The following is a 17463-nucleotide window of genomic DNA, read 5'->3' as shown; positions in this document are numbered from 1 at the left end:
CCACTATCTCCACTGATGGTACTCCATTCCCTCCACCTCAATTTCACTGAAGATCCAGTAATCGTCTCTGCGGCTGGTTTTTCATTGTATGTTGGTAATACTAGTTATAAAGAATGTTGAATAATTTCTAAATCACTAATCCACCATCAGAACCCACTACACTTGAAGGTATGTTGAGTACATATTAAATAGTTTAATTTAAAATTTGGTGAATTGAGGAAAAATGATACAATAAATTTTAAAAAAATATCAAAGAACTGCAATATTATTCAATTAATTCTATTTCAATATATTCAAAAAATACACCCAAGGGGAAGAGAAATATAAAAAACTACATAAAAATACATAAAAAGTGCCATGTGCCAATATACCATGATTAGTATTATTACCATTAAATACAAAATTCTTTATTTGTCAAAAATATACAATCATTGAAACTTACTTTCCTGTAATAATAATGAAAAAATGCAAACACGAAAAAAACCATTGAACTTTAGCATTTTTTTTTAAATCCAATTTTATATAGCGCCTATCACAATCAGAAGAATACACAAGGCGCTGGCATCAGTAATGAAAATAGTCAATGACTGAAACTTACCATAGGTAGTAAGTGAATGAGTTTCACTTGCCATATAAGAATCCTTAGTAAGTTGGCAAACATATGCAGCATCAGGATTTGCTTCACCGGTAAATGAAACTGTTGTAACTCCATTTGATTCTGTGCGTCCAGTTTGTGCAGCAGGTTGACTATCAATAAGGAACTGAATGGTAGTGCCAGTTACATCACCTTGAATGTCACATTGAAATGTGGACATCTGACCTGGATTAACTTTTGTGTTAGAAATTGAAATTATTCCTAGAGTAGCAAATAAAAACAGGAATAAAAGATATATAAACATATATAAATTATGATAAAAAGATATTGCCTCTTGTAAGAGTTATATTTGATAATTGCTATTGTTTGTTTGTTTATTGTTTTTATTTTTTTCTTACCTTAACAGAGATGAATATTCAATAGCAAGCTACTATTCTCCCATAGAGTCCAGTAAGGGCAAATAAATTTTTAAAAAGTTCGAAATTGAGGTTCAGCATTTGAGTTTTTTTTTACTACAACAAAAAATATTTTTTTAATGAACTAAAAAGGTCCAGCTTATCTTGCGACGGTAGGCGATGCAATATTGTTATGCGATTGTTTTGCTCTTCAATATAGATTTTTTTTTAAACTTTTCCTACCTGTTTTTTGGATTTTCCCAAAACGTTGGCCAACAAAAGAATTTTTTTAATGGCCTAAACAAAGTCTAATTATACAGTAAGGCTTAAGGGAATTGAGCTGTTCTGAAAAGATGTGTACCCAGGATGTTAAAAATTAATTAAACCATGTAACTGTCATTTAAACTGGGAAAGCTTTTCAGTATCAAGCTATTGTTTTCCCACAGGGCCCAGTATTATCAAGCTTATGGAGTGGAGCTGTTTTAATATTGAGAAACATTCCGGTTTTTTAGAAGATTTGCAACTGCAGGACCACAAAACTAGAAATCAAACTTAGATTAGATTCCCTTAATCAACTAAGGACAACCAACCTAAGATTAGAGTAGTGTCCATCTGGTGTTATATTGGGCAGAACACCTGCAGACAATCCCCTACTCTACCAAAGAGTTTACTGTGTCCTTTAATGTGCACATGGGATTATGTCTCATTCGAAAAAACTGTGCACTATTGACCCTCGAATTGAAACAAAAAGCAGAGTAGGGGATAAAATTGAACCAAAGTACACACAGTGGCTTCAAACTGTTTAGCTAAATTAACAAAGCTTTTTATTTTAACCACCAATCTAAAGCTCCCGAATGTTGCTTTAAATAAATACTTTATTATTGGTAATTGTTGAACTATTAACAAATGAAGCAATCAATTTAATACTACAAAACTGAATGAGGCATATATAAAGATAACTTTTTTAAAGTACTGTATAAAATAGACATAAAATTGATGAGATGGATGTAGCTGATGGCTGACTTAGCACATTGTACATTTATTGTCTAAGATGCACCTTCATTCATAGGTCAATTAGATATTTATTGGGTTTAATATATATTATCGTGCCTCTACAAAATAAATGTTGCTTGAAAAAAAAAATTGGTTGGTAGATTTTCCGTACCTGTAGTGCAGGTGTTTAACAACCAATTACTACGGCAACCGCCATTACATCCAGTTTCATGGTGACAAGAGTCAGAATCACAATTGCAAGTCAAAGCACAGTTTTCACCATAGCTCTCAGGTTGGCAGGCTATACATAACAAATTCACAATAAATGATAGAACATTCTGTACATAGAAGTAAGACCTTAAATTGGAATAACTTGTCTGGCAAAGTCATTTTCTTAATCTATAAATAGATATAATTTGAATCAATAGTAAGTGGTCGTGCGCAATGCTGGGGCGGATGGTCTATTTTTTTTGTGAGAACCCAAGTGAACATTTGGGAAAATGAAAAGCAGTAGGGTTGTATGACCATGGAGGTATTTATTGAAACAGAGATCACATGACAAAAGATCCCTTTCATGCGACATACCAATGTGTTCCCTGCCTTTGAATTATGCGCAGGTGTATTATCTTATCATTAACTTTTCTTTAGTTAGCAGCAACTTAACAATGACATGCTTTTATACTCTTCAACAGGGCAGTTGTGCGATAAACCATTTGGTTTTAACTCAGTAAATATCTTTAAAATTAACAATGTTCACCTGATTGGATTTTTTCGGACTTTTAGTATGTTATTATGTGTATATTTCAGGAACAGATTCTGCAAAATATTTCTATTACAATTACTTCTGTGTTCATTATAATTTTGTCTAAAGATCGGTTTGTTCATCTAAAAGCTAAGGCAGCGTAAAACTGAAAATTAATCTGATTTTGGATTGAATTTTCGAATAGTTCACACTCGTTTACACTAAAATGACTTAGTTTATTATAACCCTCAATTATTTCTTAATCAATATGTTAAAATTAGGATTATCGAGTTTTATCCAATTTATGGAAATTCAAGTTGAAATATACCATACTTTTACAGCTCATGTAAATGTTTCATTAAATTCGAAACTCTTTTTAGTAGAAATATTAATATGTTTGGTATTTCTTCAAAAGATAAATGTATTAGCTTTAAGATGGAAACAATTGCGCAGCTATAGTGATTGACTGTAAGTAGTGCGCATTGAGAAAAGAAGGTGCTCTCCATTTCGGCATGTTAAATTTTTTGGTAAACTAAGCCTGCTGAACAGTGGCGGGGAACACACTAGATTTCAAATGAATCACGCAATGTTCTTCACGCGCTGCGGCAGCTTTGTTGGTGGCTCACTTGCATAGCGCTTGTGTGCGAAGTGTTTTTGAGTAATCTCCTCAATAATACCTACATGGTATGGGGATAGACTTGAACCCAGTGCACCTTTATAGTTGCAGGTACTGACATCATCATTTTCATTTGCATGTAATTTTCCTAATCCCTCTAAATTATTAATTCAATATAGTGCTGATTTGTTTGCATCTTGTGTGCGAAAAGCTCAAATATAGGGGTGATTTTACATCGCAATGTATATTTTGTTGCTGGGCCAAGCTATGACACACACAGGGAACTTAAAAAGTCTCACTCTACAGTGTTGGCTATTACACGAATGAAGCCAAGACCATCCTAGGCAGTGCATTTCGATAAGTATGTATTATATTATACTATCTTATCTGAGATTAATCACTGGACCTTGCAGAAATACTCACAATAATATTTACTACACTGTACAATACAAATCTATTAAACAAGAATTTCTACCAGGAGGTTAGGCCTACCTAATCAATTTCATCAACTACAATCAATCTATTCATCTTCTTCATATCGCGACGAGCTGTGAAGTTGCCAGTGTGCATACTACTAATAAATCATTATCATGCATAGGTAATGCATACACACAGTTAATGTACTGTATTGATACCGAACAACCAGTCACTGCAACCTGTTGATTGTACAACTAGCAGTTTGATCAAGAAAAGGTGATGGACGTTACAACTGACTTAAGAGCAATTATAGTCAAGTAATTTTGTATACTATAGGAAATAGAGCCACCATTTCCATCAAAAATTGCCTTTAACACGGCAAGCTTCAGGTAATTTTGTCAGGAAATAATGGCTCCTTCGGCTTCTGTTTCCTATGTAACGTAATGTAGTTCAATTTATATAGTGCTTTATACAGAAATCTCAAAGCGCTCGAAATGTGGACTAGCTCGTACAGTAACTTGCTTCTCCCGAAGGGTCTCTTCATGTCGGAGCTACCCGGTAAACTGGTACCAACTACTCTCGTCTGTCCACAACAGGAGCTGTATAGACCAGTACACCGGGGTAACCTCCTACTTGTCACGAAAGATGTACTGGGGTTTTTTAAGTGCACACGAGCCAAATTGTGTGCTCTGGGCCTGTGGTTTATAGTCCTTATCTGAGAAGACTTGTTCTACCACCAGAACCACTGGCAAGTGAGCCATTCGAACGAGCGCCGATATTATGGCTGTAGGTTGCAGCTCCCCAGACTGAACAGCTCGGATATCTAACATGCCATAATCCTATAGTGTTCTCAAATCCTGACTGTAAATGCATAATACAAATATGACTTATAATTTAGCCACCAACAACAGGTGGGCTTAAAATAATACATTAGGAAGTTAAACAAAAAAAAATAGTATCTATTAGAGTAGGAATGCTAAATTTGAAATGTATAAATATTGACTTTTAGAAAAATTAATTTAATGTAAATTTCTTTTAAATGCTTTATTTTAGCTGCAGTCATGTTTGGCTCTGCAAATTTAACTAAGAATTGCTGATTAATGCACTCGTTCCTTCCCACTTCAGGTTTTTTTCCCAAAATCCCCACCTCCTACAATTAAAATTATTCCCTGTTATTTCTACGATTTAGTATATGGCCCAGCAATATCCACAAATTATTTGTTTTTAATTCATTTGTGAAGACAGTGTTTTTTCTTATCCTTCCACGTTACCCTGTACTTACCTTCACAAACAGAATTGTCATTTGTATTGTACCCTATTGCACACTTTCCATTACTACACACACCAGTATCCCTAATACATTCCTTATTATCATGGCAATGACAAATCAATGTACAAGCTGATCCAAAATAGCCAACAGGGCAATTGCTTGGAACTGCAAGAAAAAAAAAGAAAAAATAGAAATTATTGTATAAACAGTTGAGATAAAAAACCAAGTGTTGATATTATACTAATACAATTACAAATTTTGTAAATAAATGTTTACAGAATAAAATTAAACAATGGAGAATTTAAAGGCTTCTATTCAAGAAGAGATGTTAAAAAAAAAAAAAAAAAAAAAAAAAAAAAAAAAAACCAAAAACTATTAAAAAAAAAAACAGCAATGAAAATTATCAGTTATCACAATAATTATTAAAAGATATCAGTAACAACAATATATATTTCTAAAGCACTACAGTACTTTGGCAGTTGCTTCCAGTCCATCCAGATGCACAACCACCGGTACACTCTCCAGTATAACGGTTACATCCTCCTGACAAACAGTGGCATTCCTGACTGCAACCTGCACCAAATTTGCCAGAGTCACATTCTGATTTGGAAAAAAATACTAAAGGTGCTAGAGTTGAATGTAATAATGAATAGAAAACACCTGGTTCATTTTTATCATCTTTATATTAAAAGCAACCTATGTATATACTGTATATATAGCTTATGTCAAAAACAATCTATATTATAAATAATCATAACATTGTGAAAACACAATCTATACAATTACTGCACTTCATGGTAGCACTTCGCATGCTACAGGTCCCCAGGAACCTAATCTAAATGTCCTCGTTGACTTTTAACAAAGGATTGTATACATTTAGATTTACTTTACGTTTTCACATTTATATTTACAAAACTACATAAAACCAAAGTCAACTTTTTCATACAGTATACAGTACATTAATATAAAAGCAATATTTGGGGAAAAATCATAATTGCATAAAAACCACAAAGACAATTTTTTTTAAATAAAATATATTTTAATAATATATTTAAAACATTCAGATAGTCTGCTTTTCTCTTTTGCACAAAAAATATAATTATGTTTTCTCCTGGATATTGGTTACATAATTAACCAGCAAAATGTAATGCTTGATCAACAAAAAAAATAATTCAAAATAAATTATCAATTTATATTTCTTGGTGCATAAAGACAAGGAGAAACCATTGTAAGACTTTGGCTCACAACCTCAATATTGGATGATCAGTGGATTACCACTCCACCACATGCAATGATTTACAACTACATGAGAAGTATTTTGGCACAGTGAGAACGGTTTGGTTTCCCAACCTCGAGGTTGGGGTTTCAATCCCTCGCTGTGCATTTCACTTGTGTTCTCGGGCAAGGCACCTTATCTGCATTGCTTCTTGCTTCCACCCAGAAGTGGGTACCTGGTAGGGTTAAATGCCAAAATGCACTGTTGTAGCTGCTGCAACGTTATGGAATACTCTCCCAGGGAGCTGAGTTTGTGTTCCAGGCATTTAATCCAAAGACCAGGGTAATGATAATAAAGGTCTTAACAATATTCGCTATGAAAGTCTAATAATATTATTATTATAGATATGGTTTTATACAAGAAATGTACATTTACCTGTTAAACAATAAAGACCAGTATAACCTGTTACACAGTCACATCCATATGGATTAGGTAAGCAAAATTGATTGCCTTTACATGTGTCTTTGGGATCAGCTTCGTTTCGTGTACATCTAATTTGACAGGTAATTCCAAATCTATTACCGCCACAAGCTACAGTAAGTCAAGAAATAAATCAATAAATTATTATTATTATTATTATTATTATTATTACATAAAAGGTTTCAGAAATAATTGAAGTCAATTTAATATCTTAAAATAATTATTTAGTTGTCTAAAAGACTGACTAAAGCATTATTACGCTGGGCCAAAATAAAAATATCCATAGACAATAAGATGCTAGTACACAGCATACCATTAACATTATAAAAAAAATTCCCAGATGTTAGATTTCCAGGAGTTTTTATTGGTGTTAATTAAATGAGGTATTTTACATATATGACATCATGGCGAGTCGAGCGCCTGAGTATTAAAACAGTGGCGAACGCAACTAATTACAGCCCTAACATCGGTGCTGGTTCTTGGTATGTCCTGGGTTAGGTTGGTGGAACCAAGTCTGTTCAAGGACTTAAACCACTTCGACCCAGTCCAGTATACACATCTGGCTAGCAAGCACTTCAAATAACTCCCAGCATCTCTTTTGTTGGAAAGAGTAGGGATCTTAACCCAATGCCACTGGTTCATTTCAGCCCCTTTTATTGTGGAATGATGTGAACATAAAGCTACTAGGCACCTTGTTATAGCTACAGTAGCCTCGTGAGGCATATTTAATTCAGAACAATGAAGTCATTACCGTACTCGCGCGAATAAGCGCCCCATTTGAATAAGCGCCCCTCTCGAATAACCGCCCCTCCTAACGTAAACATTTCCTTAAGCGCCCCGTTTGAATAAGCGCCCCTTCTAATTTGAATAAGCACCCCCTCAATAATATAAGATTTTCTTTTTAGCAAGTCAATAATCCAATCAATTCTGGGACTGTGGGTGTTGGCATAATTTGAGCTGCAGAGTGGAAACACATTCTTCTTAGGACAATATCAAAATGAGGATATTTCTCTTCGACAGATGAGAGCTCTGATCCCTGAACAATTAGTATATTTCCAACTTTACTCTTTTTACATATTTGTCTATGCCTAGTCCTACTCCTCTTTTTCTTTTTCCGACCTTTAGCACATTCTCATCTGAGTTTTCAAGAAAAAATACAATGGTCCTGCCATCCTGCTAATCTCAATCGGCCGATGACCAACAAGCTAACCACTACCTACCACCACTAATTGCATCTGCTATTTTGCTGTTATGTAAACATTCGCATTCTTGTCATGAGCCATGTTCTCTGGATGATTATCTTTTCCGCCTAACCACCATTCATATTGTCCTTATATAATCTTTTTTTATTTAAAAAGTACAGGTACCTCTTTAATTTAATAATTTCCCATAAGAACCCCTTGATTTTCATCTATTTCCATAAGCGCCTCCTCAATTTCCACTCTGTTTTCATAAGCGCCCTGTTTAAATAAGCACCACGTTTGACTAAGCGCCCCTCAGAAAGTGCAAAAAAAAAAAATTCACGCGAGTACGGTAAGCTCCTTCAGAAATCTGACTGATATCAGTGCATGAGGTAAGTATTTAAAAAATAGACAAGAATTAAAAATGAAAGTAACTTAAATAATAAATTGTTTCAACTTACTTGTCATACAGTTTTCTCCTTGAAACCCTGGTGGACAAATACATTTCCCTGTCTCATCATCACATACACCACCATTATAACAATTATTACAAACACCTGTACATCGAGGTGCATCCCATCGGCCAGCAGGACAGCCTGAATGAAATAAATAAAATATTAGATGATTGATTTACAAATTGAAATTGTTTCATTGTTAAATTGAGGCAGAATAAATGTACTACATCTACAGATGAGTGTTCATCAAATGTGCTTACATGTGAGGAGGCTTCTTGGCAACTACTAGCAGATATATAGCATTTGAGATGGATATGTCACTATAGAAGCTGAATGTCCTTGCACACAAAGAAGCATACTGTAGTTCTGTCAGTGAGGAGGGATGCAGGTATGGTGGTGGTATACTGTACTTAAGCGATGCTGAATGTACCTACTGTACCCCATGAAGCAATACATTGTACAGTAGTTCAGTTAGGACGGGGTGTACAGTTCACCAAAAAGTCCTAATAGAATAACGTCACTACCCCAAAATGTATAACCAATGTAATCAATAAAATGTACTATTCAAACAACAAAAAATAAAACATTTCTTTAAGGTTGGCATGGCAAAAATAATTTAACTTTTAGTACACCATGCATCAATGGTTTTTGAGAAATATGTATGTATAACATTTATGACCGAAAGTCTAATTGAACGGATTGAGTAGGGCCTATGGTGCTTTTAGACAACACAATATTATGAGCTGCAATTGATTGTAGCAGCAAATACCAGAGTTTTAGCTGTAGAAAACGAAGGGTGGATGATAGACATTTTAAGGGTGGGTAGAGTAGGTGATAACATTAATAAAATCTAAATAATAAGAGTGGATTTCAAAGATGGAAAAGTGGGTTAATAAGGGTGGGTGGAGGGCCATGAAATTAGCACAATCTCATCACTGAATACATGTTTTTAGTCTGACAAGTCGAAGATGTGTTTAATGCAGTACACAAGCCGAAGTTGTGTTCAATGCAGTACATACCCGTGCAATATAGAATGCTTAATAGTGTATGACGTACAGTATGACCTTTAATGTGACATATCTAAATTACATACAAGTGCAAATATAGGAGTGCCATTTCTGGGGATCTAGAAGTGCCATCATTCTAAAATGATACTTTTTGTAAAAAGTGAGATAACATTTTATTATTGATCCATTAGATATTCCTAGAATAAAAAATGATTTTGTATAATTAATTCTAGAAATTAAATAAGAATAACCAACCTCTCACAAGAAGTTCAATAAATGAATGATTGTAGTCATCCCTTTGTCCCTGTAAGTAAAGTTCATAAATTCCGCCATCTTCAACGCTCACACTATTGAAAGTTAAGCTTGAATCATCATAAAGGTTCTCGTAGTTATCTAGCTGGGCACCATCCTTCCTCCAAATGTGATTACCAGATCCTGTCACGTCAAAAGATACAGTAACAGAATCACCAACAGAAGCTGTGATACTTGTTTTATTGTTTGTTGGTATAACATCAGCTGGAAAAGTAAGTCAATTTATAAATCTAAGTATTATTTATTTATATAATTATTGAAAAATTAAATTGTAAACATAATACTATTTTTTATGAAAGGCCATTTTGTTAAGACAATTGATTTAACAAGCTGTGGTTACTATCAATTTCACCCAGATACAGTAGGCTCACATAGGGTCCAGGTTTTGAGCTAGAAAATGCGTATTTAGCAAGCTTACTAGTATGAAAATGATTAGCCAAAGCTTGATTAGCACAGAAACAATACAATATACACAGTGAATTTTAATTCATTACCCTTTTAGTTGGATTTAAAATATTTAGCCAAATTTAGTCTAGGATAGGATTTTGCAATTTCGCTAATGAGAGCTCAAACACTGTTATTTGAAGAAATATGAGGTCATTTTTCGATGTCCAATTGATGATAATCAATAGATAAATAATACAGTGCTCCTACTCATTGGCCACACACAGCCACGCTATATTGATGTGTCATTAAAACTACCAACGAAGTGAACTAATTTCACCTTCTATATATAAATAGTACTGCTTACAATCAAATGTGTTTTTTAGATCCACAACTGTAGTTTCCACAATGGTTGTTTCGCCATTAAGCACACCTTTACAGTAATAAACTCCAAAGAAGTTTCCATCATAGGGTATGTATAGTCTCTTAGCACCAGGAAATGCCCCTTGATTCTGTAGAGCTGCTTCAGTCAGTAAGTCACTATCAGATATTCTGAATACCTTTCCCATGGTTATTGTTGTGCTACTATCTGTTGGGTAGCACTGGAGCTGGCCACCATTGTTAAAAGGTGACCCAAAATTAAAAACCGTCAAGTGTGGATTGGCAGCACAACCTGTAAGTAAATTTGAAATAATTAAATACAAGGAAACAAACAGATTTATAACGTTCACTTTAATATACGATATTTGTATTTGGTATACTATAAATATCTTTGTTTTTTTTAGTGTGTGAAATTTATGGAGAAGGCATAGGGGGCATATGCCACCTCATTTTGCCACTGCCATTTCTTAAATTTAAAAAAAAATACAAAATAGAATACAAAAATAAATGTTATACTGTAATACACAGAATAAACTGAACACATATTTCCGGGCATCTAGAAATCCTGGATAGGCCCCTGCCACATAATTTGAATGGGGTCCTCATAAAGTTTGCATGTCCTTGATATAATAATACACAGTAGCAGTATTGTATCTCAGATCATCTTGTTGTTTGTCGATGGAAGGTTGAATGTTTGTTGATCCATCATACGTACTGTAGCTCAGAGATTGGATTAGACGTCTTTGGCATGAAACACGGATCAAGGATGACTTACAATAGTCCGAACACTGGACGTCACATACATTTTTTCAGTGGGGTCCCTGTAGTGGTGAACCGGACAATACACTGGGATGGAAGACATCCCCTACTTTTTTCCAACAGTGTAATACAAGCACATGCTTCTTTAAAATATGCAAATGGGCCATATTGCACACAGGACCAACAGCTTCTTATCTTAACGGTATGCCATTTTAAACTTGTTTACTCTCTCAAGCAAAAACGCAAGGAGAGCAGCAATGGAAAAGAACCAGTGGCAGCACCAAAGATTCAGTGATAAGGCATCCAGTATCCCCCACATAGGATTCAAGTTTCCTAAAGAGAGGATCCAATAATCTAGACCAGATTGTCGGAACCTAGTTTGCCAAATGCCAGTTTGCTGACTCAAAAACCATGAATCCTAGTTTGCCAAAACGTGGTTTGCCAACACACAGTTTTGTCGAAAGTCAAATAAAAGCAGTAAAACATTAACAGCACAACCTTTACGATGGGGCACTCTTTTACCATGTTTTCGTACAGTATAATATAGTGGCTTATTGTAGTTTAATGATTCTTTTTGTCTATTCTGTAAATCAAACTTGATTACATTAACAATTCAGCTATCAGCAAAAAAATTAACAGGCCTAGTATCAGATAAAATGTCTTATAAGCATATTTTATTTACCTGTACATATAAAGTTTTGCTATTATACAGTAGAAACATTGTGCATTGTCATTAATTAACTGACTTCCTTCAGGCCCATATTATTTATTTATATTGTTTGCATACTGTTGGTGCTGGGCCTTGTTTTTGTTTGTTTTGTTTACTGTATGGGAACTGATCTGAAATAAAGGTTAAATTGAATAATATTTAGATCTACAGTAAAGGGAATTCATAAACTAATGATAATCTACAATTATCTACAATTATACACACATGCCAGCTCCAGACATTTTCCGACAGGGGGTCTGAATCAAGGGGCCAACAAGAGCCTGGGTCAAGGCCATGGCATAAAAATCCCTGATAGGGTTCGCAGGGAGAGTTTTTTTTTAGGGGGATACGATGCTTGAGCTTTTATTTTATTTCTAATTTCAACTGATAGCCATGCCTTCAAATGTTGTGTTTTTCCCACAGAATTGTTGTTTTTCCAGTATTTTGCCTTTTAATATGTATATAAATACAGCTCCTTCCTGACCCACACATCATTTTTCAAAAACAAAGTATGCTGCATTTATGTACGATGGTGACGGCAGGATTCAGCAAACTGGGTTTGGCAAACTGGATTTCGAATAACTGGTCGGATACTCTAAGATCCCTGACAGGGGCTTCAAATCAACGTAAATCTCACCATGTTTGAAGCAAATTTTAAGAATAGGCACCCCAAAATTGTACTCAGTGCCCAGTTTACATGTCCATTTTTGGTATTCAATTTACCTCAAATACCTGTATTGAACCTTTATGATAATTTGGCTGTACAGTAGGCTGTTCTGCATGAAAGTGGAACAAAACATAGCATCGATATATATTTTACCGGTACTTGGTTTGTTCTATGACCAAACAGTACCAATCAATAGTTTTTTTAAATGCTGCCGCAGGTGACCATATTTAAAATTAACAATACGGATACATGGCGCTGGCAATGATGTTATTATTACCCCTGGTCATTGGATCCATATATCAAAGCAGCACAAAATGCAACCTCCTCCACTTGCTGGGGAGTCTTCTAGTCGTATTTGCAATTTAATGCCAATACAAACTAATAGTAATACATTCAATGCCACATCATCCTACCAGGTACTTATTTATACTCCTGGGTGCAGAGAGACCAACATACTGTAGGTAAAGTGCCTTGCCCAAGGACACAAGCGACTTGCACAGTGAAGGTTCGAACCTCTGACCTCAAAGTTGAGAGGCCAAAACGCAACTGCTGTACCAACCTCTCCCATGGTTATAATCCTTAAATATTTATTTTCTTAATCATTCCTTTAGAATTCAGGCCCGTAGGCAGGATTTTCGATGGGGAGGTGCGTTTTGCAACCGAAGTGGACCTTACGATGGGCGACTGCCTAGGGATCGTCGCGAGCGATTTTTTTTCTGTATGAAACATTTGCATGAAACTCCACTCGGGTTGTCTCGACTGACTCGACTCGAAAATCTCAATTCTGCAGGTCAAAAGGTCATCAACCAAAGATAAACGTCTACAAAACTTTTGAGATTGCTGCTCGCTGTCTGATTTCGAAAAAAACACATTGATGTTACCATGCTAATATAATGAGTCATTTAACACGACATATGTAATATTTGATTTCGCTGCACGAATAATAAAAAGTAGGCCTTATTTGAATTTGAGTTACATACTGTGAACATTTTTATTTTTTAGTTGGCCTAGGTTTTGGATAAATATTTAAGTACCTACTGTATGTCATGACGAATTCGAATCAACTCGGCCCCAAGTCAACTCGGCCCCAAGTCAACTCGGCCCCAATTAACTGGCCCCCAAGTCAACTCGGCCCCATGTCAACTGGGCTCCAAGTCAACTCGGCCGCATGTCAACTCGGCCCCAAATCAACTCGGGCCCCAATTTACTGTGTATGGTGTTTATTGAATATTTACCGAGAGATTTGAATGCAAAGCCAAAATTAAAGTGTTTTTAAACCGTTGCCTTTGTTATTTATTTTCATTTACATGCAATTACAATAATTAAAACTGCATTAATAAAAATAATATTAAAATGATATTAGGTAATAAAAATTATACAAAGGTATATAGAATAACTACTATAATGATAATAACAATATACTTGGTGCCAAGTGGACTTGGGGTTGGTTGACATGGGGCCGAGTTGACTTGGGGCCGTTTTAACAGAGGATCTAACTCAGCTTGTAACTAGGCCCACAAGTTGAGCCTCTTTTGATCTAGCCTTTGATAGGAATGTACAGTACCCTATTTACCACTGGTACTACAATACTGTAGAAGGGGGTACCAGCTGTTTTTGTTGTTGTAGTACATTTGATAACAAACATACAAGAAGCTCACAGTTAGTTACAGACGTAGCCTACATCCCATAAACCGGTAAGATTTCATAAAAACAGTAAAAGTAAAAAGTACAGTACAGTAAAGTAAAGGTAATACTCGAGCGTCACGACATTGCGAAGTACCTGCTCTTGTTCGTATCAAACTCAAGTCGAATCAATCCGAGACGAGCGGAGTGGAGTTTCATGCAAATGTTGCGTACGAAAAAGAATCGCTCCCCGCGAGGGTGGGGTTAATCTTCTCTGACAAATTAGCATTTTGAGGGCCTTTTTTAATGGATTTCTAAAATCCATAATTTGTAATATCCTATTTAAATTTTCATTCATTTGAGTATTGTCTAGGGACCTACAGTAAAGCAGGAGAAATAGAGGGTGAGGTGAAGAGAGAAACTTGCACAGACAGATGGTCAATACCACCTCAGCCCCACCATGGTTGGGGCTGAGTTAAGAAAATTTATGATTATGGCACCTCAAAGTGGCCGGAAATGGCACTCTCAGACAAACTTTAATTCTGATTTTTCTTTTTTCTCAATTTCTTTTATAATTTTAGGGTGCTCTCCCCCTTAAATCCACCACTGTGAAATTATGATTTTTCATGTCCTTTACATCTGTAGGCCTACAATCACTGGAGCTGATAATTTCTAACAGATTTCTTAGCACATTATTAAAAATCAACAGGTAGAAGAGCGGGCTAAAAAATGTAATGCATACTGTAGCAATTCGCGATAATTAGGAACGATTTTAGTGAAATAATAGGTTTTAAAAAGTGGACTTTTTGAAATTTGGTGGGGGGGGGGGGGGGGGGGTTTGTGAGAAAAGCGACAAAGTACCATTTTAAGGGTCTTCATAATAGATTTCTCAAACACATAATTCATGAATATTCATTTAAATTTTCATTAATTTGGGTGTTTTTGGGACCTGAAAGAGTAACATTATTATGTCCTGTACATCTGCAGGCCTATAGATAACATTCTTCATATTATATAGATCAATCTGCAATCACCGGAGACAATCAATTTAAACAAATTTCATGCCACATTATTAAAAATCAACGGATAGATAAGCTGGCAAATATATAATGCAATACATGCTGTAGCGTTTTGATAATAAGGAACAATTTTGTGAAATCATATGTTTTAAAAAGTGGACCTTTTGGAATTCACACCCTCTGCACCCCCTCCCCCTGCCTATGGGCCTGGAATTTAAATACTATTGCAGGGTGCTTATGCATGTACGATGCTATTGTTGCTTGTTATTTTCTATCATGTTTGATGTTTGGGGCTGCCAAATTTTATATGAAACTTTGCTCTTCCTTGGCTCACCCTCCTCCTGTATTTGAAGAAATGAATAAAGTATATTATTTTTATTATGATGTTTAAATAACCATTTTGCTTTTCTCCCACCTCGCCCTCAGTGTCCCTCATCTCTCCATCGTTCACAACACAACACCTTCCTGCCTATTCCAACACATACTTCTCGTTTTTCTTCCTCTTTTCTGCCTCTACTCACTTTCAGTGTCACATTACCTTTCAGTTGACCTCCCCCTACTTAAGCCTAAACTTATCATTTCCTCATTAAACCTTTAACACTTCTTTTCATTTTTTCCACAGAATCGGCCCTCCTGAGTCCCTTGTGAATAATTCCTATGTTTTGTATATAGGCTTAATGTATGTTTGCTTTTGTGTTATGTAATTTTTGTGGATATTGGCCCTTGATGGCATTTGCAGCTTTGGATAAAATTGAATTGAATTTGGTCATATCATTATACAGTAGTTTTGTTCGTACTTAGAAAAATGTGTTGAAGTTTTTCATTATTGAATGTCGTTTTGGTTTTGGTTTTAGTTATTGACGTTTGAGGTTCTGCGACTTTCAATTTGTAAATATGTGGCAAAGACAAGCCAAACCAGTCACTCGTCGCAAATTGTGTTTCAGAGAAAATAGCCAAAACATGCTTGAATGTAAATTTTTTTTAAATCTAATTTATTTCACTAAACTAAGGTTTATGTATCTATACATCATGCTGTGCTGTTATTTTTCCCAATTTCAATGTTAAAACAACACTTTTTAATGATTTTATGATAGTTTCTGCATGAGAAATGCCTGAAATCATAAACTTTGAAGGCTGATTTCTCATATATTGTTCTTCAAACAGCTGTACGCTTAAATGCTTGTAACTCCAGAAGGAAATGTCGGATTTGAACGATTTTTAAACCATTTTATAGCTCTTATTTCACTCTTTAACCCTGTATTAATAACTCAAAATCAATTTTTGCGACGAGTGACTGGTTTGGCTTGTCTTTGCCACATATTATATAGGCAACTGAACAACTATTGGTGAGACCCACACTATATATGTATTGGAAGGTTTGCTTCTTGTTCATTTTCATGCTGTGAGGAAAATGGCTTTTGGATATTGCTAAGGTCCCAGAAAACGACAGTTTAAAACATATGCAAAAACAAGAATTTTGGGACAACAAAAGCACTTTTTAGACATTTAAAAAAACATAAAACACTTTTAGGTATTCCTGGCCCTGTTTTGATTGATCAGTTGTAAAGTTTGATTGACACCCCAAAATCACTTGGTGATTTCCTTCTCTGTCACGCTTGAGTGATTTCCTTTTCTGTATGCAATGCGATCTAGCTATACAAGGCAAGGCAGATGTGTATAAGAGACAGGAATCGGCCCTCCTGAGTCCCTTGTGAATAATTCAGATGTGTATAAGAGACAGGTTTACATGTCCATTTTTGGTATTCAATTTACCTCAAATACCTGTATTGAACCTTTATGATAATTTGGCTGTACAGTAGGCTGTTCTGCATGAAAGTGGAACAAAACATAGCATCGATATATATTTTACCGGTACTTGGTTTGTTCTATGACCATACAGTACCAATCAATAGTTTTTTTAAATGCTGCCGCAGGTGACCATATTTAAAATTAACAATACGGATACATGGCGCTGGCAATGATGTTATTATTACCCCTGGTCATTGGATCCATATATCAAAGCAGCACAAAATGCAACCTCCTCCACTTGCTGGGGAGTCTTCTAGTCGTATTTGCAATTTAATGCCAATACAAACTAATAGTAATACATTCAATGCCACATCATCCTACCAGGTACTTATTTATACTCCTGGGTGCAGAGAGACCAACATACTGTAGGTAAAGTGCCTTGCCCAAGGACACAAGCGACTTGCACAGTGAAGGTTCGAACCTCTGACCTTTT

General features: G+C 35.3%; 1 protein-coding gene across 1 annotated transcript in view; it reads right to left on the bottom strand.

The window, feature by feature from the left end:
* The window catches only part of LOC117101278 (multiple epidermal growth factor-like domains protein 10), a 28794-nt gene extending 18457 nt beyond the window's left edge, over window positions 1-10337 (bottom strand). The window contains exons 1-9 of the mRNA XM_033241240.1: window positions 10334-10337; window positions 9623-9883; window positions 8367-8501; window positions 6680-6835; window positions 5500-5628; window positions 5041-5193; window positions 2156-2284; window positions 599-856; window positions 8-100 (exon numbers count right to left, since the gene is read on the bottom strand). Of these exons, the coding sequence (XP_033097131.1) occupies window positions 8-100; window positions 599-856; window positions 2156-2284; window positions 5041-5193; window positions 5500-5628; window positions 6680-6835; window positions 8367-8501; window positions 9623-9883; window positions 10334-10337 (1318 nt within the window). The remainder of the gene's footprint in view (window positions 1-7; window positions 101-598; window positions 857-2155; window positions 2285-5040; window positions 5194-5499; window positions 5629-6679; window positions 6836-8366; window positions 8502-9622; window positions 9884-10333) is intronic.
* Between the last annotated feature and the right edge of the window lie 7126 nt (window positions 10338-17463).

This window comes from Anneissia japonica, unplaced genomic scaffold (genome assembly GCF_011630105.1).
Source record: "Anneissia japonica isolate Jap-2015-1 unplaced genomic scaffold, ASM1163010v1 scaffold1859_len985614_cov190, whole genome shotgun sequence".
In the NCBI taxonomy this organism is placed as follows: domain Eukaryota; kingdom Metazoa; phylum Echinodermata; class Crinoidea; order Comatulida; family Comatulidae; genus Anneissia; species Anneissia japonica.
Note: the sequence above shows the minus strand (reverse complement) of the source record. Positions and strands in the feature narration are given on the sequence as shown.